The sequence below is a fragment of the Crocuta crocuta genome, unplaced genomic scaffold (genome assembly GCF_008692635.1).
Source record: "Crocuta crocuta isolate KB4526 unplaced genomic scaffold, BGI_CrCroc_1.0 scaffold124, whole genome shotgun sequence".
Lineage (NCBI taxonomy): Eukaryota > Metazoa > Chordata > Mammalia > Carnivora > Hyaenidae > Crocuta > Crocuta crocuta.
The window spans coordinates 9,698,854-9,719,230 of NW_027551573.1; the positions used below are offsets into that span (position 1 = coordinate 9,698,854).

Genomic DNA, 20,377 nt, shown 5'->3' on the forward strand with positions numbered 1-20,377 from the left:
GTTATTCCAGGGATACGAGGCTTGTTCAGTATTCAAAGATTAATCAGTGCAACCTACCATATTAACAGGCTGAAGAAGTAAAATCACACAGTATCAGTTGGTAGAGTAAAGCATTTCACAAGTTTCAATACCTTTTCGTGTTCCTCAGATAAATAGGAATGCAGGATAGCTTCCTCAACATGATTTTAAAAATAGAGTAAAAAATCTAACATCGTATTCAAAGGTAAGACTTTTCTGCCTGTGATGGTAAAGAAAGCAAGAATGTCATCTGTCTTCACTATTCATCACAGTGTTGGGAGTTAATAGCTAGTTCAGTAAGGCAGGAAAATAAAAGGCATAAAAGATATTTGTACATGATGTAATTGTCTGCATTGAAAATCACAAGGAGTCTATAAGAAAAAATCCTGCAACTAGAAATAAGTTCAGCAGGTTTCCAGGGTAAGTGATCAAAATCAATTTATTTCTGTTTATTAGCAGTGAACACATAGAAATAAAAATTAAAATAATAGAGTGCCCTGTTCAGTCACCAAGAAAATGGAATATTTGGGTGTACAGGGTTTGTATGTTCAAAACCATAAAACACTGATGAAAGAAGGCAAAGATATAGAGAAACAGAATTTGTTCTTGCAGAAGACTCAGCAGATTTCTGTTCGCTTCAAGTCAGTGTACAAGTTCAACACAATTGCTAAATGACTGCTAAACAAAATTATTCTAAAACTTACGTGGAAAGGCAAAGGAACTAGAATGGCTAAGAGCAATTTTTAAAAGAATAATAGGAGCAGTTACTGTAAGACATGTAATTACAGTAATTAAGGGTGTGTGGCATTGGTGAAGGCCTAGATACCTAAATCAATGGAACAAAATAGGGAACCCAGAAATAGTCTCACACAAGTATGGCCAACTGATTTTTGACACTTGGAAAAGGAGTTAGAGAAAAGACAGTCTTTTTAAGAAGCAGTGTTAGAACAATTAGATAACAATTAGATAACAATCCATAAGCCAAAACGGGAACTTCAACCTGAATCTCACATCTTATATAAAAACCAACTCAAAATAGGTTGAAGATTTAGACATAAAACTTTGGAAGATAACATGGGAGAAATCTCTCGTTCCTGGGGCTTGGTAAAGAAAAGAACCAATTAAACTGGACTTCCTTAAAATTAAAAACTTCTGTCACAAAAGATAAGGATGGGAAAAAAAAACCTATGAACTAGGACAAAATATTTATAAGCCACATATCTGAGAATGTATCAGGAACTCCCAAAACTCAACAATAAAATCCAAACAATCTAGTTAGAAAATGGACCAGAGAATCGAGCAGTTAATCGAAGAGGGAATATAGATGGCAAATAGCATATGCAAAAGATGTTCAACATCACTTGCCATTAGGTAAATGTAAACTAAGACCATGAGGAGATACACTACATTCTTTTTTTTCCTTTTGGCCAGTGAGGAGCTGTGGGGGAGGAGGGTGTGGTGAGATAGAAAGAGAATCCCAAGCAGGCTCCGAGCTGTCAGCATGGAGCCCAACATGGAGCTCAGTCTCATGAACCACGAAATCATGACCTGAGCTGAAATCAAGAGTCAGACTCTTGGGGCACCTGGGTGGCTCAGTAGGTTAAGCGTCTGACTTCCGGCTGAGGTCATGATCTCACAGTCCATGGGTTTGAGCCCTGCGTCGGGCTCTGTGCTGACAGCTCAAAGCCTGGAGCCTGCTTCAGATTCTGTGTCTCCCTCTCTCTCTACCCCTCCCCCTCTCACTCTCTGTCTCTCAAAATAAAATAAAGACATAAAAAATTTTTTTAATGTTAAAATAAGAGTCAGACGCTTAACCAACTAAGTCACCCATGTGCCCCACACTACTTACTCTCTTTAACAGTTTCATTAAAAATAGTAGCAATATCAAGTGCTGGCAAGGATGAGGAGAAACTGGATCTTCTGGATCTCATACACTGCAGGTGGGAATGTAAAGTGATACAGCTATTCTGGAATACCGTTTGGCTGTTCCTTGAAATCTAAACGTGCACTTCCCATATGGCCCACATTGCATTGCTGGGCATTTATCCCAGAGAAACGAAAAATCCACGTGAAAACCTGTACATAATTGTTCATAGGCTCATTTGTAATAGCTCCCCATAGGAACAACCAAAGTGTCATTCAGTAGATAGCTGATTAAAAAATGTATAGTTTGTCCATATCATGGAATAGTACTCAGCAATAAAAAGGAATGAACTGTTGATACACTCAACACCTTGGATAGGTTTCAAGAGCATCATGTTGAGTGAAAAAGGTCAATCTCAGAAGGGCACAAACTGTATAATCCTATTTATATAACATTCTTGAAATCACAACCTTGTAAGAGACAAAAAGAGCGGTTGTCAGCTTAGGAATGGTGTGGGTGGAAGTAGGGGTAAATATGACTATAAAGGGTAGCATGAAGGTAATCTTTGTGGTGATGGAATAATTCTGTATCTTGATTGAAGTGGTATTTTCTTGAGTCTATACATGTGATAAAATAGCATAGAACTATATACACACTATATCAGTGTGAGTGCCCTGGTTTGATACTGTGCTGTAATTAGGTAAGATATATAAGTAGTGATTGGAGAGAACTAGGTGAAGAGTATACAGAACTTTCTCTATCTTTGCAGCTTCCCGGACATCAATAATTATTTCAAATTAAAATTTTTTAGAAACTTCAAACCATAATCTAAATGCAGCATAAGTTCAAGTGGTAGCAAAATGTCCATTTGGAGGATTCAGGGATGCGGACTTCAGTATTTAGCACTCTCCTTCCGCATCCAGGAAGAAAGGATGTTTGGTTACTGTGCTTTGTGTTTTAATGCAATTACAGTGTTAACAAAAATAGCAAACTTCTCTGATAAACAAACAGCACTCCTCTGTCCAGCACCAGTTACCTCCATTCTTTACCACCAAGCCCACAGACATTCCAGGTTTATAGAGAGGACATAAGGAAGCAAAGGTGTCATGTCTGAACATTATACTGCTTAGGTCAGACTTCTCTGTGACATTTTGCTCATGTTATCTGGAGTTTCATCTACTCCTTAGGGATGTTGTAGTTCTTTATTTTTGTATTTTTATTTTTTTACAAATAGTTTTGTCAAATTGGTTTCCATGTAATACCCAGTGCTCATCCCCACAAGTGCCCTCCTCCATGCCCATCTCCCCCCTCCCCCCCTTTTTTTAAATGTTTATTTATTTTTAAGAGAGAGCCAGAGACAGAGCACAAACTGGGGATGGGCATAGAGAGAGGGAAACCCAGAATCCATCTGAAGCAGGCTCCAGGCTCTGAGCTGTCAGCACAGAGCCCAGCTTGGGGCTTGAACTCACTAACCAGGAGATCATGACCTGAGCCAAAGTCCAACGCTTAGTAGATTGAGCCACCCAGGTTCCCCTGGGATATTGTAGTTCTAAATGTATAAAGAATGTGTATCCATTTGTATATAAATTCTAACTGAAGCCCGGTGGCCACTAGAGTAACAAGTGTGTAGTAGGTGCATGTTTGCAAAGCTTCATTGTCCCTGGTGCTGCTGGACAACTTTTCAATAGCACCGTTTGGGGTAACACTAATTTTATTGTAAAGTATGGGTCGGGTATTGTCAGGCTCATTTCTTACAAACGTTTTTCCAGAATATTTCACTGATATTAAAGGAAGAGTTATTTTTTAGTAAGCACTAACTAGATGCAAGACAGTACTGTCAGAACTTTATTATCTGATCAGATTTCCTGAAAACACCTGGTAATTGTACTGTCCTCTCTTTCACATTTGAGGACATGGGATAGAGGGGCTGTATAACTAGAGAAGGGTCCCAGTCACGTGGCTGGGATTTGAGCCCAGGACCGGACTCCAGTACTCATATTCTTATCAAGTGTATCCCACCATTCCTGTGTATGTGCATGCAAGTTTGGTTCATTCACACTTAGGCCTCCAAGCAACCTAATTGCTAGAGAACCCAGTCCCTTTCTTACCTCATTGAGCCCTTGTTTAATAGCAACTTTACTATAAACTAGAAAAACTGTTTTCTATCTGAGAGTGGCAGTACTTTCTAACATTCTATGGTTCTTTATTTTTAAAGAACTAAAGAGTTTGGCCTTTCTGTTTAAAAAAAAAAAAAGACATAAAATTATATAGGGTATGCGTTGTTCCAGCTAGCTGGAAAATATTGTGTGTGTGTGTGTTTAATGCCTTCAAAAACAATTTGTTTTGGGGCGCCTGGGTGGCTTAGTCGGTTAAGCGTCCGACTTTCGCTTAGGTCATGATCTCGCGGTTCGTGGGTTCGAGCCCCGCGTCGGGCTCTGTGCTGACTGCCAGCTCAGAGCCTGGAGCCTGTTTCAGTCTGTGACTCCCTCTCTGACCCTCCCCTGCTCAACGCTGTCTCTTTCTCTCTCTCTCCTAGAAATAAATAAAACATTTAAAAAAAAACAACAATTTGTTTTATCTGGAAACTAAAGGCAGTAGTAGCAAAGGAAAAGTCAAGGTTTATTCTGTAGTAAATTGTTTGACTTGATTTCCATATCTCTTAATTATGTCATGGTACCAATAGATGCCTAGTAGCAAGCAAAAACGCTTGTTACTCATTGATGTAAATAAGTCTGCTTGTCATTATCCACTCTGCAGTGGGCAGACCCCAAAGATCACATTGCAATACATTATTGAAAATGTTACAAATACCTGCCTTTTAGACTTAAAGGCAAAGTTTTCAAGTCCAATGAAAATGACTAAGCAACTTACATCTGTTATCTTAAATCTTCTTTTAGAACATGGCATTTTCCCCTACATTAGTACCATGTTTTTGATTTTTGTACAGCTTGACATTTGTAATTACATGTATAACATGACATGTGCTATAAAGAGCTTTTGTAAGTTGATCTCATTTCTTATCTTCTGTTTACAGGAATATATTAAAGGAATCTGTGAACCTGAACTAGAAGAAAGAGAATGTTATCCCAAGGCCATGCACTGCATTTTTGTTGGGGCACAGAGCTTGTTTCTGAAGAGCTTGATTCAGGACACGTGTGCCGATCTCTGCATTCTGGACATTGGTCTTCTTGGCATCAGAGGAAGTGCCGAAGCTGTGGTCATGGCTAGGAGTCACATTCAGCAGTTCGTAAAGCTCTTTGAGAATAATGAGAACCTACCCAACAGTCAGAAAGAATCCGAGGTAAAAAGGGAATTTAAACAATTTGTTGAAGCTCATGCAGACAATTATACGATGGACTTGTTAATTTTGCCCACTTCTTTGAAAAAAGAGCTTTTGACACTCACACAAGGTGAGGAGAATTTATTTGAAACAGGAGATGATGACGTTATTGAAATTGGAGATTCTAAACGAACAGAGTTTACACAGAACGCTGCCACAGGGCTAAATATTTCCAGAGATGAAATTATTTTGCAGGAAGATGCAAGAAATAAAGCTGGCACTCCTGTTTCTGAGCTTACAAAACAAATGGACACGATCTTTTCTAGTTCACAAGATGTACTTTTTGTTCCAATAAATGGTCTAAACCCAGATGAAGAGGCACTTTCCAAAGACAGAATGTGTCACAAAAGGAGATTTTCTGATTCTGAAGAAAGGCATACAAAGAAACAGTTTTCTTTGGAAAATGTTCAAGAGGGGGAGCTTTTACATGATGGTAAGACATCAGCTGGAAGTGTAATCATTGACCTATCTGATTCTTCTGCTGATCCTGAAAACTTAAGTCCCGATGTAAAGGACACCACTGAGGAAATGGAATACAATATCCTTGTAAACTTTTTTAAAACCATGGGCTATTCCCAAGAAATTGTTGAAAAGGTCATTAGGGAGTATGGGCCATCTACTGAACCATTATTGCTCTTAGAAGAAATTGAAAAAGAAAATAAAAGATTCCAAGAAGACAGAGAATCTTTACCTGGTACTATGTATCCAGAGACTAACAGAACCAAAAATAAAGGTGTTTGTACCAGCATAAATGAGCCTACGACAGATTCCACTCCAAAGAAAACACAGACTCACACACAGCAAAATATGGTAGAAAAAATTTCTCAGTTACCATTCAAAGAATCAAAACCATGTACCTCAAATTGCAAAATTAATACTTTCAGAACAGTGCCAATAGAACAGAAACAAGAAATCTGGAGTTCAAACCAGAATTATATTTGTAACATGGACCTTGAAACTGATGGCCTTTCACCCTCTGTTGTCCCTTCAAGTCCCAAAGAAGTTGTCAGTTTTGTTTCCAGAGGCGCTTCAAGTCACCAGCCCAGAATTCCAGTCTTTCCTGAAAATGGTTTGCAGCAGCACACAGAGCCCTTGCTTCCAAGTAATGTGAAGTCTGCCTGTGAAAACCGTCCTGGGTGTTGTAGCTCTCCACAGTCTAAGCCAAATTGTCCACCCCTTTCTCCACCGATGCCACTGCCCCAGCTCTTACCTTCAGTTACTGACGCAAGGTTGGCGGGACCGTCTGATCATATCGATTCCTCAGTTACGGGCGTTCAAAGGTTTCGAGATACTCTGAAAGTACCCTACAAGCTCGAATTAAAAAATGAGCCAGGGAGAACAGATTTGAAGCACATTGTTATAGATGGGAGCAATGTCGCAATTACGTAAGTCCACTCTCTCCAAGTCCTGTTACAGTTGTAAATAGGGCCCCACGCAGTGTCTCACAATTACATGCAGTTACAGGAGCTACCTTGTGCGTCTTTTGAGTTGATAGTCTTATTTGGAAAAAAAAAACAACCCCATGAAACAGCTGGGAAGACTGTGTTATTCTATCTCCTGGAGTTGTAAACTTTGCTTTACCGTGCTGAACCTATATTTCTGAGGGCAAGAGATAGAAAACTTGTCTTTTCACTTTGCATTGCCTAGTCTGGGTAAACAGCATAGAGACTTTTAAATCATTAGGTGTCTTTTTTTTCCTCTCTCTTTTGATCATTAGGTTCTTAACACCATGAATACCGTTAGTTTCTGAATACGAGGATGAGCTTAAAAGCCAAAAAGATTTTCTGACTTTTTATACTACAGTATGCTAGGGCTCTAGCCAAGAGTGCAGTGATAATGGACGTGATGTGCTCTGTTGTAATTTGTTGATAGAGTGATGGCAATTTTCTTTCTAAGGAAATTCATCAGTTTGAGCTTCTTTTTTTCCTCCGTTCTTCTAAAAGTTTGTGTATTTGTTTTTAGTAAAAAGAGTTAAATGATCATTTCTGTTTCACCTGTCTTGGAATCCTCTGAAGAGTCTGATTTTATACATATGTCTGGTACAGGATTGGGTTTCTTCTCTAAGGGGCAGTTTAATACAGTGACTAAGAAGAGGAGGGAGGTCAAGTAAGAGTCTGCCCCGCTGTGGACCTGCTGCTTGACCTTGTGCAGGTTTCTGCCTGCTGAGTTTCACTTGCTGCAATCTGTTGCATTTTGCCCTCTCCTAAAGGTCATCTCTATCATGCCATTTCAACAACTGCTAGGTAAAGACTCCAGTTTTCAAAGTTAGTCACTCCATTGATTTTGAAGAAGTCTGCAAGGTTTGGCACTTTAAGTGGCTGTCATTCATGAAAAGGGGCACCTGAACTGGGACGAAAATGTTTGAAATACTCATCTGAATTTTGGCAAATGTGTGTGTGGCCTCTTTCCTAGGAGTTCTGTAAATGTTATATTTTTTTTGTTTTGTTAATTTTTAATTAGAATTTTCAAACAAATGCATAAAAAGCTAATAGAATGATTCTCTTTTGGATTTGTTTGGGAGTCCCACATGCCCATCCCCCACCTTCAGTAGTTCTCAGCTCTTGATCAGGCTCCCTTTGTTTGTACCCCCACCTACTACCTATCATCCATGTAATTTTGAAGTAAATGTCAGATGTGCCATTTTATCCATTAATGCTTTAGTATCTTTTTATTTTTTTGAATGAATTGGTGATGCTGTATTTTGCTGTCAAAAGAAAGAGAAAAGAAAGAAAAACCCCAGCATTACCCATGTTAAAGTTTGAAGATGGGCTGGAAAAATACGTAATATATTTGTCTTCATTTCTAAATAATATTTGTTTTTTTTTCACTTTGCTTTTTGGCAGTTCTTTCGGGGGAAACCCAGCAAATGGCCCACAGCTGCATAACATTATCTAAGTAAAAATGTAAAGTGAAATTTCAGTCACCCACAGTCCAAGCCCAGTACCAGTTCCTCATTATGACAATTTCTTGAGCCAAATTATGATATGAAATTTAGGTCATGATAGTGAATAATATTGATCCTTTTTCATTTTTTTAAAAAGTTTTTATTTCTTTTTGACAGAGTGAGTGTGAGCTGGGGAGGGGCAAAAAGAGAGGGAGACACAGAATCTGAAGCAGGCTCCAGGCTCTGCGCTGTCAGCAGAGACTGACATGGGGCTTGAACTAACGAACTGTGAGATCGTGACCTGGACTGAAGTCGGACGCTTAACCGACTGAGCCACCCAGGTGCCCCCCTTTTTCATTTTTAAGAGTGGAAAGATTTCCCAAGTTGGTGTTTAAAGACTTACAAAATGCAAATTAATGTAGAATGAGCAGTGATAATGACATTGTTTTAAAACCTTTTTGGTGTAGTAACTAGTGTATTTCTCAGAGGGGTCACTATAGGAATTTTGTACAGTCTATCGATGACTGGATGTTTTGCATATCTAGTCCCTCCCTACTTGGCCCATAGTACTGTTCCCCCACCTCGCCACCATTGTGACACTCCAAAACACTCCCACATGTTTCCTAACACCCTTGGGTAGGTACAGTGCCATCTCTTTTGAAAACCACTGACTTAGTGCACTAAAGGAAACCACAAATAGACTTTCGTTAGTTTTTCTTTTGAAAGCTGATTCTTTGGGGAGGATTCTAACTTTCTTTGAATTCCAAGATGTCACAGTTTAAAAGCAACATTCTTGTAAAGATGTATTATCTTAAAAAGTCAGACTTAATTTGATAAAGGTTGATCTGAAAATACCAGAATCTAAAATTAACTCTTATTCTGGGGGGTAGACTGCTTAATGTGTACAGGGTTTTATTTTGGAGTCACGGAAATGTTTTAGAGCAAGTTATAGGGTAATTGTACAACATTGTGAATACTGCACTGTTCACTTTAAAATGATTATTTTGTGTTATGTGAATTTCAACTCAAGTTTTTCTAAAAGTTGGGAAAAAAATTAACCCTTATTTGAAATTAGTCGCTTCAGTATTCAATGTGAATTAAAGATTATACATTCCATGAAGGGTACTGTATCTTTTAAAACATGGTATTCACCATCTTTGTGAGGTAAAAATGATCTATACTTCATATAACATGAAATGGTTTAAAAATCCTGTCCAAGATTACACTGGAGCTGTGGCCCATAGGCTCCCAGAGCCATTGTATACCCTGTCTTCTCCCATAGAAAGTGAGGTTGGAATTTTCAAGCCTTTGCAACATAGGATACGATACTTAAGTCTTGGGCTGCTTAAGTATTGCTGACTAAACCTCACTTACTTGACCCACCTAGTTGGGAAAGTAGTTAAAAAAAGAAATTTGAACCCTTAAACAATAGCATTTGTTGGTTGGATCCCCACTCTGAAGCAGCTTGGGCCTAGCCGTCCCTGGGTCCCTTCTGCAAAGCCTTTGTAAAGATACCCAGCGTGCTGTCTGCAGTTCGTACACTCTGAGAAATTCTAAATACCGACTTCATGCTGCTAATTATGCGTATCTCTACTTGGTTTTTCCCCTTTGTTACAATGAATGAGTCAAATGTGATGAGTAAATGGAAATTGTTTGCGGTGCAGGGCTAGACATCATAGTGGTGGCTAGATAACACTGGGGCTCGGTCAGTCCGAAACTTCAGCATTAGGAAACCTGACTTACTTGGTAGATAATTTTCCACGTAGATGAGGTTTGTCCTTCACTTGCCAGAGCTATATATTTTAGCCATTTTTATATCAGGGTCTCGTGGCTATTTTTATAGAGTGGAAACTATAGAAGGAAATCATGCTTTCTGGGGTAACTCGAAAAGGGTTTTGTTTTGTTTTGTTTATTATTTCCCCCACACTGCTGGGTCTGGTTCCATCACTGCCGTGGGTTTTTACCAGGTGTCTGTCACCCATCTCGTCTCTGCTTGAGACACTCTTCCTTCCAGTTTACTGCCTCCTATATATAGGAAAACAGCCAGATGATGTACCTTGTTTCCAATTACAATGAACGGGAATTTACATCTCTCCGGAGAGCCCGCACACCTGGCCTCTCAGCCCTAGTATTTATTCATTCTGTATTTGGAGCTGGGAGCCCCAGAGCTTTGGCCTTCTCAGAGGTAGTGGAGGAGTTATGGTATATAAACCCTTTTCTCCGAGTCAAAATCGACATTTGGTCTGGGTCTACATGTCAGCAAGCTCCTCTGGCTTGACTACAGGGAGGTGAGGAGACTCGGTGGTTTCTGCCTAGCTAAGGCTGTAGAAGTTGAAGTGGGAAGCAGTAGGGGCCTTCCATATTATTTTGAGGATATTAATTTGGCTCCACTTAATTTTCTTCTGTAGTTTTATTTTCTGGCTGAATCTGTTTTCCACCAGAATTTTGAACTGCTGTTCTTATTCCTAAAACTGCTCCAGAAATTTTTCAGGGTATCCAAAGTGATTTGATCTTGTCACTGAAGACAGCACTTTGGAAATTACTATAGAGCTCATGTTTCTGGAAACTCCATTTCTTCCCTCTCTAAGCTTGGGCGCACTGCATGGTCACAGCATTGCATCTGCTTGCATGTCCTTTCGTTTGCTTAGTGACCTGGTGGGACAGAACTGGGGTCTACCTGCTTTCTTCTGTTGCCATCAAAGGAAGCTATTGTGGGGATGAGCACTGGGTGTTATATGGATACCAACTTGACACTAAACTATTAAAAAAAAAAAAGCTTTTGAGGAAGAGAAGAAATTAGCATACGTTTGTATCTGATGAATGAGCCAAACTTTACACATTTTTTTAATGCATTTCTCTCAAGGATTGTTCTTTTCAGGATTTAACATACGTATCCCTAGGTTTTTCTAAGAACGAGTAGGCTGTGTTGTATTTTGGATTTTCATGTTCAGGCTGTGGTTGACATGAACTCTAGACCTGTTTTTCCTGTTAAGCAATTAGAATGATTTTTTTTCTTTTTCTTTATCTTTTTCTTTTTTTTTTTTTTTGTCATGCATAATTTATTATTTATTTTTGGGCTTTGGATGTTTATTTTTTAATGTTTAAAAAAATTTTAATTTACATCCAGGTTAGTTAGCATATAGTGTGATAATGATTTCAGGAGTAGAATCCAGTGATTCATCCCCTATGTATAACACTCACTTGCTCATCCCAACAAGTGTCCTCCTAATGCCCCTTGCCCATTTACTTGCCCATTTAGCCTATCTCCTTACCCTAACGCCCCTTGCCCATTTAGCCTATCCCCTCACCCTAAACCCTTCCAGCACCCTCAGGTTGTTCCCTGTATTTAAGAGTCTGTTATGTTTTGTCTCCCTCAAATGATTTAAAAAAAATTTTTTTTTTTTTAATGTTTTATTTATTTCTAGGAGAGAGAGAGAGACAGCGTGAGCAGGGGAGGGTCAGAGAGAGAGGGAGTCACAGACTGAAACAGGCTCCAGGCTCTGAGCTGGCAGTCAGCACAGAGCCCGACACGGGGCTCGAACCCACGAACCGCGAGATCATGACCCAAGCAAAAGTCGGACGCCCAACCGACTAAGCCACCCAGGCGCCCCTAAAAAAATTGTTTTTAATGTTTTATTTATTTTAGAGAGAGGGAGAGAGACAGCTTGAGCAAGGGAGGGTCAGAGAGAGGGTGAGATACAGAATCTGAACCAGACTCCAGGCTCTGAGCCAACTGTCAGCACAGAGCCTGACGTGGGGCCCAAACCCACGAACTGTGAGATCATGACCTGAGCCGAAGGTGGATGCTCAGCCGACTGAGCCACCCAGGTGCCCCTCCCTCAAATGATTTTTAAAGATTCTTTTCAAGATCACATCTATAAAAATTGCCTCCAGCCTTTCTCCAGTAATAGATATCCTGTTGCTACATTCTTGCCATGTTTTGAATGCTTTTAGATAAACAAACTACTACTGAATTATTTCTTCAAAAACGGGTTTGTTTACTTATGTTTTCTTGGGTAAAGCTGATGTCCCTGTAGTGTCTTATTTATGGTTCACTGAGAAGAGAGTAGGCTTTAGCCTCTAAAAAGTTTCTGCTTTTCTGGGTTTTAGAAGTTTATTGTGTCTAGCCTATTCCTGCTCTATAAGAATATAGATTTAGTTAGGGACAGTACCACTGTGGGGTGGTAGGAAGGTACTGGCCCAGAGTAAGGAAGCCTGAGTAGTCCCAGCACACCCACCCTGTGGCAGTGCAGCCTGGGGAAATTGCTCTGTCTCTCAGGGGTTTCGTTCTTTTTCTCTAACAGAAATCTAACTCTGTTCCATCTCCTAAGTTCTGTCATTCTAGTGCATAGTACAGGAAAGCAAGAGAGGAAGAAGGAGGGATGACTGAAGGCCTGCCTCTAGAGGTGGCTTCCTAGAAGAATAGGGTCTGGAATGGAGTCCTGAGGGCCTTGGAGGAAAGGAATGGGCAAAAGTCTAAAAGATGGTCTACAAAGAAAGCAGCCAAAAAACAAAAACAAAAAAAAAACCCTCACCGCCCGGGAAGAGGGAGATGGAAAGCTTACCCAGCCAGAAACGAGTGTGGTGATGCATCATGGTAGCTAGATCCCTTCTGACTGGTCAGGTGTAGAGGGGACCTTGAAGCCATGCTCTGGGTTTGTCTGGAGGGATAGTGCCATTGAAGGCACTGAGCGGGATCAAAGACCTCATGGCTGCATTTCAGGGTTCATCTATGTGCAGTTTGAGGAGGGGTTGGAATTAGGAGAGCCTGGGGTTGACTTGGGACACATTGTGCCTGAGGTGGCAGGACTTCTAAGTGAAGGAATGAATTATCTACCAAGTGGTTTTTGACATGGAGACACTAGACATGAAGGTAAGACAGGACTAAAGATACAGGATTTCCTGTTACTGGAATGTAAGTGTCCATTAAAATAATGAACATAGATTATGCTCATTTCATAAACTGCAGTTTCACAGTTAGGAGTTTTGATTTTTTTTTCTTTCTAATATTCATGGTTAGACAAGTAGATTACTATCTACAAAATATCTGACTTTAAAATACACTTTTTAAAATAGGTCCACTTTGGGGCGCCTGGGTGGCTTAGTCGGTTAAGCGTCCGACTTTCGCTTAGGTCATGATCTCGCGGTTCGTGGGTTCAAGCCCCGCGTCGGGCTCTGTGCTGACTGCCAGCTCAGAGCCTGAAGCCTGTTTCAGTCTGTGACTCCCTCTCTCTGACCCTCCCCTGCTCATGCTGTCTCTCTCTCTCTCTCTCCTAGAAATAAATAAAACGTTAAAAAAATAAAAATAAAAAAAAAAATAAAATAGGTCCACTTTTATTTAGCTGCTGCAGATGACAATCAAATATTTTTCCTGGCTGCTTTTGAAATTTGTTAACCACATTTTTGGGTGGGGTCACTTAATCCGCTATACCTGGGGTTGCACCCTGTGGGCCAAATCTGGCTACCACCTGTTTTTTGCAAATAGGGAACACAGCCACCCTCATTCATTTACAGTTGGCAGAGTTGAATGGTTTGGCAGAGACCATATGGCCTGCAAAGCTTATCTGGCCCTTTACAGAAAATTGTATACTGACTCATATTCTGTACAGTTCCTTGTTCGTTTGCATCCACTCCCCACACTTTCTGCTTCCTTCAGCAAAATCATCTGCTGTGGCTCCCAGTTAGTCTCACTGGAATCACCCTCTCAGCTTATTTCCTAGAAGCTGCATAGTGAGTAGGTTCCACGGTTCCCTAGAAAGGATATGGAGCCCCAGAGCCAGAGTGTCCGCAGCCTTTGGAAGTTGTAAGGACCATGTCCTGAAAGAGTCATCACATCTACTTCTGCTTTAGCAACAAGTTTCTTAATAAAATTCATAGAATATTCTTAGAGGCCAGTGACCAGGCAGGGCTCCCTGGAATGGGCTCTTCATCTAAAAATAATAATAAAATAAAGTAAAAAATAAAAAGTGCAATCAACAAGTATTACCATGAAGCTGAAATTGCCTTCTATCCCAGTAGCACATGCAGTTAAATGAACTAAACAAAATATAAGAAAAATCATAAAGCTATTAAGAATCACATCTCATGTAATAGATTCTGGCTTTGCAAGTCACAGACTATGGAACTTAATGCCAAAAGGTGTAAAAGGGAAAGTAAAATGTAAAGGGAATTTCATTGTCATTGTTTTTGTTGTGTATAGAGTTTACCTTTTTACATTTTCACAGTGAAACTTCACATACGTTAAGCTGAAAAAAATTTTCTTTTCTTACAGCCACGGTCTGAAAAAGTTCTTTTCTTGTCGTGGAATTGCAATTGCAGTTGAATATTTTTGGAAGCTTGGCAACAGAAACATCACTGTATTTGTCCCACAGTGGAGAACAAGGCGTGATCCTAATGTCACAGGTGAGGCAAACTGATCCTTCCAGATTTCTCCTTTTCTAGATGTTTAATGAGTTTGCTTATAATGGCGACACATACTACTTAGAATGTAGCCATGTGCTGTAGCGGCAGCAGCTTTAAAAACAAAGTTATATATCTGTTGGGCCCAGTAAAACATCAGTTGAAGAGAGTGTTACAGCATAAGAAGTGCGTGAGGGAAGGATGAAAAGTTAACATAGTTGTTTATGGGGAAAGTTATATTAGAGTTCATTGTACATCAAAAAATTTTCCTGACTTTCTAAAAAGTAGTTTAAATATGTCTTTCCATTAGTCTGGGCTTTTGCCTCATTAAATAGTCTTTTCTAAAATGATCACTTGATAAATTTGGAAACCCTCAAATAGAATTTTTTTTAAGTCTGTTTTTCATAGCTTAATATAAATTGTGTCTGTTAATTACGTGATACTGCATGGCTGACTGCAGGCCACACACGGAAGGTTTGAACTTAACCATGAATCATGCAGTGTTCTAGAGAAACCTGTGGCTCTTTGTTTCTTAATTCATGATAGGGGGAGTGGTGGCATGGTGTCAGGCAGCTTAGCACACCGGTGTGCCTAGACAACGAGGTGGATGGAGAGGAGGAAGGGGGAACCAAGCTCACCCAGCATTTAAACAGGAAGTGAAACTTAGTCACTGCTGAGGTAGAAATGGTAAGACCACACATTTCTCAAGTATCCCAACTTCCCTCATTGGAGAGCGTATTTGTCTTAACAGAGAGTGCTTGAGGAATGAGGCAGAGCTACTAATTTTTGCAATAGGATCCTTGAAAGGGTCTTGCGAGCCCTCCTGTGCTGTGCATTTCTAGGACAATAAAACACGGTGTGTGGGTGTTGCAGTTTAAGCCAGTGGTAAGTATCATCATAGGGGAGGCGGGTGTGGGAATCTCAGACTCCGAGCTTTTAGCTTCTTTTGCCCATCAACTAATTTTCTACAGTTTGGATTTGTCCCTCTTTTCTTCTATGTTGTGACCCACTCCCATGAAAATCATAAATGTACAGATAACTGAGAGAGGTTGGATAAGGTATCAGCCAAAAAGATTTTGACGGACTCTTGGAATGGGGACCACATAGGCCTTCCTTGGGATAGAGCAGAACCCTGTGTCCCTGCCTTCGCCTCCCACCCTGTTCCCTGCCCCGCCCCACCGTGTCATCAGTCTCTGTCCTACTGCTTCTGATGGATGTGGCTGTGAAAAAGTTCTTGATGGTAGGATTATGGTTTACTCAATTCAAGAAGCAAATGAGTTAAACTTTTTTATATTTAAAAAATAGCTAAGGTCTGTTTTTACGTTGTATTTGTCTTAGTATGTGTGTTGCTTAATTTTTTTTCCTTCCCAGTGAGTTAGTAAAATTGAATCTTGTTGAGTCATTAGAGAAAAAGTTTTCCGTAACTCTCCAAGTGAAATATTTGAGGGTGCTTTCATTTATTTAAGCATCTGGAAAGATAGCCTTTTTCTGAATGTGTATTCAACTTATTCCATGAACAGAACAGCACTTCTTAACCCAGCTCCAGGAGCTTGGAATATTATCTTTAACTCCTGCCCGGATGGTCTTTGGAGAAAGAATTGCTTCTCATGATGACAGGTACGAAAGGCTGTTTTCCTTACTGAGGTGGGTATGGGGTGGTGAGGAGCCCACCACCTACTCCATTGGACAGGTCATGGTGCCCCAGGATCCATATGCATAAAAGACTCACTAGATTAAGGGGTTTGAGGGTTTTAGTATTTATGGTCATTAAGGTTATATACTCTGGGGGAAGGGGTTTTGGGTTTGTTTGTTTCTTTGTTCTGCTCTATGGGTTTAGGAATGTTACATAAAATCTGTTAGGTTAGAATATTTATATGTTTCCTAAATAAAATGTGACCGAGATTCCATAAGTAAGAACAGACATTGAGTTTTCTTTTTTGGTACATACTAAAAGTAAAGTTTGTCTTGTCTTAGTGTGGTGGCCTCAAGGATGCTTTTCCGACATTATCCATGTCTTCCTGGTTAATTTTGGCCAGTGACTTACTTTGTCATTTTCATGCCTGAGCCTTCAGCATTTCTTGCATGTAGTAAAAGATGGTCTCAGCTGACCCTAAGTGTGATAGGAGTATGCTGCGTTTCTTAGGTTGGTGTTAGTGCATTGGAGATAACAGGCTTTAATCTGTACCTTTTGCATTTTTTTCTAAAAGCTTTACTGAGCGCCAACCAAGTGCAACGCACAGAGCAGGGCTCTGGGAACACAAGTGATTCAAACACATTTCCTGCTGTGAGGAGTTTGTGATCTAAAGAGAAGGCACACAAATAAGTAATAGTGGAGAGTTTTGTTGTGGTTGAATAAGAGAAGGTCCTAAATATGATCAGTGACATTAAAAACAATTTTTCAAACTGTCCTCTTGTGAAGTCAGTACTATCAACCCTATGAGTATCTGGAAACGTAAGTAGTGGCCACATGTTCTTTCCACACCTGCATTCACCCCGTTTATTTTATTCTGGCTTGAAGCATTTAGAATGCCCTTGTGGTTTTGGCTCAGTATTCTACCAGAATGGCCCTCCACAATGAAGGCAGTGTTTGGCTTGTAATGCAAACTAGTGAATGATAGTTAAATGGGTGAGAGATGAAAAGAAGGGCTTGCCAGGGGGAAGGAGACTTGAGATGACAGCAGATGTTCATTCAGGAAAAGGTCCAGAGGACCTTCTCATTGACAGCCCCTTGCCCTTCTCCAGGCTGGAATGAGAGACTAGATCAGATGGAGAGAATCAGAGGTGATGTGAAGGAACAGCATTAGAGGAAGCGGAAGGAGAACTGCATGTTGAGGCGAGGTAGGGGTAGGAAGTACTGGGAGACCGTGTCCCTCCAGCTCTGTTATACTGGGCTCAGACCCTGCGTTGCTCCTGTGGAGGGGCAGGTGGGCCGCTGGGCTCCTGAAGAACCTTCAGCTCTCCCACACTGTGTAGCTGCACACCTGCAGAATTTGAAGATAGGTGCAAGTATGCAGACTTAGTAAGCCTTAGCTTAATTTGTAGGATTCTGGTTTTTTAGTGGATATGAATCTATATATAGTATATATCATAGTACATTCACTCCGAAGCATTACTCTTTTTGTTAATATCTCTGGGCAAACATCTCTACTTACCATTTATTCCAGCTAGAAATAATTTATAAGATTCATTAATAAATTCAAGATTTTAAGTCCTACTTTTCAAGATGGCCTAAGACCTCTGAAACTAACAAGGCTGGGTTTTTTTTTTCATTCCTTTTAAGTATTCACTATCACTAATAAAAGCATTTGTTTGCACCTTCAATTCTAGTGATTCTCTTAATTGTTGCATTGCCTTTGTCTGCATTGCCTTAAACAAATGTGGTCACCCTAAGGGATAAAATTCACCATTACTATCCTCACAAGTCTCATTAAGAGGATTTGACCATGAATAATCTCAAGCAGTGAAATAGAATTCTCAATACTGATTTCTTACCTTCATTTATTGCCAGTGCAGCTTCTCATAAATGGCATTTGAGTGAATCTGTAACTTGAACTAAATACAATGGTACTTCTAGACATCTCAGGTCCAAGCATAAAATGTGAACCTATGAATTTATTTTTAAAAAATGCAAGGCTGACTGTACCAAGCAGCTAATCTTAGAACCATAGCATTCTAGCTTAGCAGCTAAAACTTGAATTGTGATTTACTAATTTCACAGGCTTGTCAACTCAAATTCATTCTCGTGCATCATCTGATGACCACTGTCTATTGATAATACAACTTTTCTAAAAGAAGTGTGTAAATTGTTGCTGAGATCATTTTATTTTAAAGATTTTAAGTGATATCCACACCCTGAGATCAGGAGTTGCATGCCTTGGGGCACCTGGGTGGCTCAGTCGGTTAAGCTTCTGACTCTTGATTTAGGCTCAGGTCATGATCTTGCAGTTTATGGGATCAAACCCCACATCAGGCTCTGTACATACAGAGCCTGCTTGGGACTTTCTGTCTCCCCCTCTCTCTCTGCCCCTTCCTCACTTGCACTTGTTCTCTTTCTCTCTCTCAAAATAAATAAACTTAAAAAAAAAATAAAAGAGTTGCATGCTCTTCTGACTGAGCCAGCCAGGCACCGCTGGTTGAGATCATTTTTTAAAAAAGAATAATAATGTATGAAAATCAAACCTTCATTTATAATCACACTAATAATTCAGAGGTATTCAGTATTTCAGACTGATCTTCAGGTGACAAGGGCTTAACTTTTCTACTTCTTAGCCATAGTTAAATTCTTTGGTGATTTTCGTATGAAGAGGAAATCCTTTTGGTTTCTTAGAGCATAGCTTCTATAAGCCAGGATTGCCTGCTTGCCCATTTTAACCTCTTATATTACTATAGGTTTCTGCTACACTTAGCGGACAAAACTGGTGGCATAATTGTAACAAATGATAACTTCAGAGAATTTGTGACTGAGTCAGTCTCTTGGAGAGAAATTATTACAAAAAGGTAATATTTTCTTTGTCTTTGGTTAAGTGTTTTTTTGTTGCTTATTGTTTGGTTTGGTTTTGTGTCCACCTTGGCCCTGCAGAAAGCAGCACAGGGAACCAAAGTATTATTAGACTGTACTTCGTGTGTGAGACTATGGCTGGCCCCTCTAGGTAAGTGGGGCTCCCAGTACAAAGCAGTAAAACCAGCAGGTAACATAATGGGCATGCTGTGGTAGCTGCAGAGTGTCTTTGAGAGATCCGTGTTCCCTGGCAGGAGGCAAGAGGCACATGTTTATGGCACAGTTAACTTTTGTTAACAGTGTAATGGAGCAGAAATGGCCTCCTAACTTGGGCTTGCCCTAATGCCAAGGGAGACTTTGGCAACTCATTTGATTCAACCATGAAATATGAAGGTTGGTTTTAATGATAGCTGTGATTCTAGTAAGAGGATGAGACCAAAATCTACATACTTAGGAGTTTTCACTTCTTGGCAGTGGGAAGAATATTTCTGCTTTTCAATATCTGATGCTTTTCTTGAGCATTTACCATCATAGTTTAATCATCTATACTGAAAACATGTGTGAATATCATCCAGAATAACAAAGTCAAGAGTTGAGCATTCACTGATAAAAGTTTTTTATTTGTGATGATGTTCTGAATGTGTCCACCTGCCTCAAGATCAGTGAACACTGGCTTCCAGGACTACTTGTTAACACCCATCATCTGATTGAGTTCTGTAAAAGCAGTAGTCTGTGGCAGGGCCAGGGATGAGTCCTATATGCTACAGATCTAAAAACATAAATCGGCATGCCTCAGGCTGTGTTATAACTAGTATATAACAGATATAATTAGATATTTATTTCTGTTGGGGTTTCATAGTTGCCCCTTGTCTGATATTTGTTATTTTGTTAACTCATTAGAGGATTTTAGAAAATAATCTTTTGTTATAAATGCCATGGTGTGAGTTAATTACTATATGTATTTTGATCCATATGCTGTTAAAAAGCTGCTGTTGAGATCTGAACTGAGAATTGGTCTTTGACCTTCTAGGCACAGTTAACAAGCCATTAATCTTCTAGGACATGTTTCTGTTGGACCTTTGCCCTGGACTCATTGTCAGTATTTATTGGACACTCATCTGTGTGTAGAAGGTCTAAATGCAGTCAGGATTCATGTTTGTACACCAGCCCATTTGCTTTCAAAACTCACAAAACAAGGCAGAAACTGAGGTCTGGACAGCAAACACAACCATTTGGCCTGTTTTCTTTTTTACATCTTCCCCGGACTTGATAAACATGCTGAACTGATCTCAGATTTTCTTTGTTCAGGTATCCTATTGTTTTGGGTATTTTCTTTTCTTTTTTTTTTTTTTTTTTTTTTTTTTTTTTTTTTTG

At 39.8% G+C, this 20,377-nt stretch overlaps 1 protein-coding gene across 1 annotated transcript in view; it reads left to right on the forward strand.

The window, feature by feature from the left end:
- The window catches only part of N4BP1 (NEDD4 binding protein 1), a 61,270-nt gene that overhangs the window by 37,585 nt on the left and 3,308 nt on the right, over positions 1 to 20,377 (forward strand). Inside the window, exons 5-8 of the mRNA XM_077751297.1 lie at positions 4,917 to 6,607; positions 14,378 to 14,508; positions 16,026 to 16,122; positions 18,895 to 19,002. Coding sequence (XP_077607423.1) covers positions 4,917 to 6,607; positions 14,378 to 14,508; positions 16,026 to 16,122; positions 18,895 to 19,002 — 2,027 coding nt within the window. The remainder of the gene's footprint in view (positions 1 to 4,916; positions 6,608 to 14,377; positions 14,509 to 16,025; positions 16,123 to 18,894; positions 19,003 to 20,377) is intronic.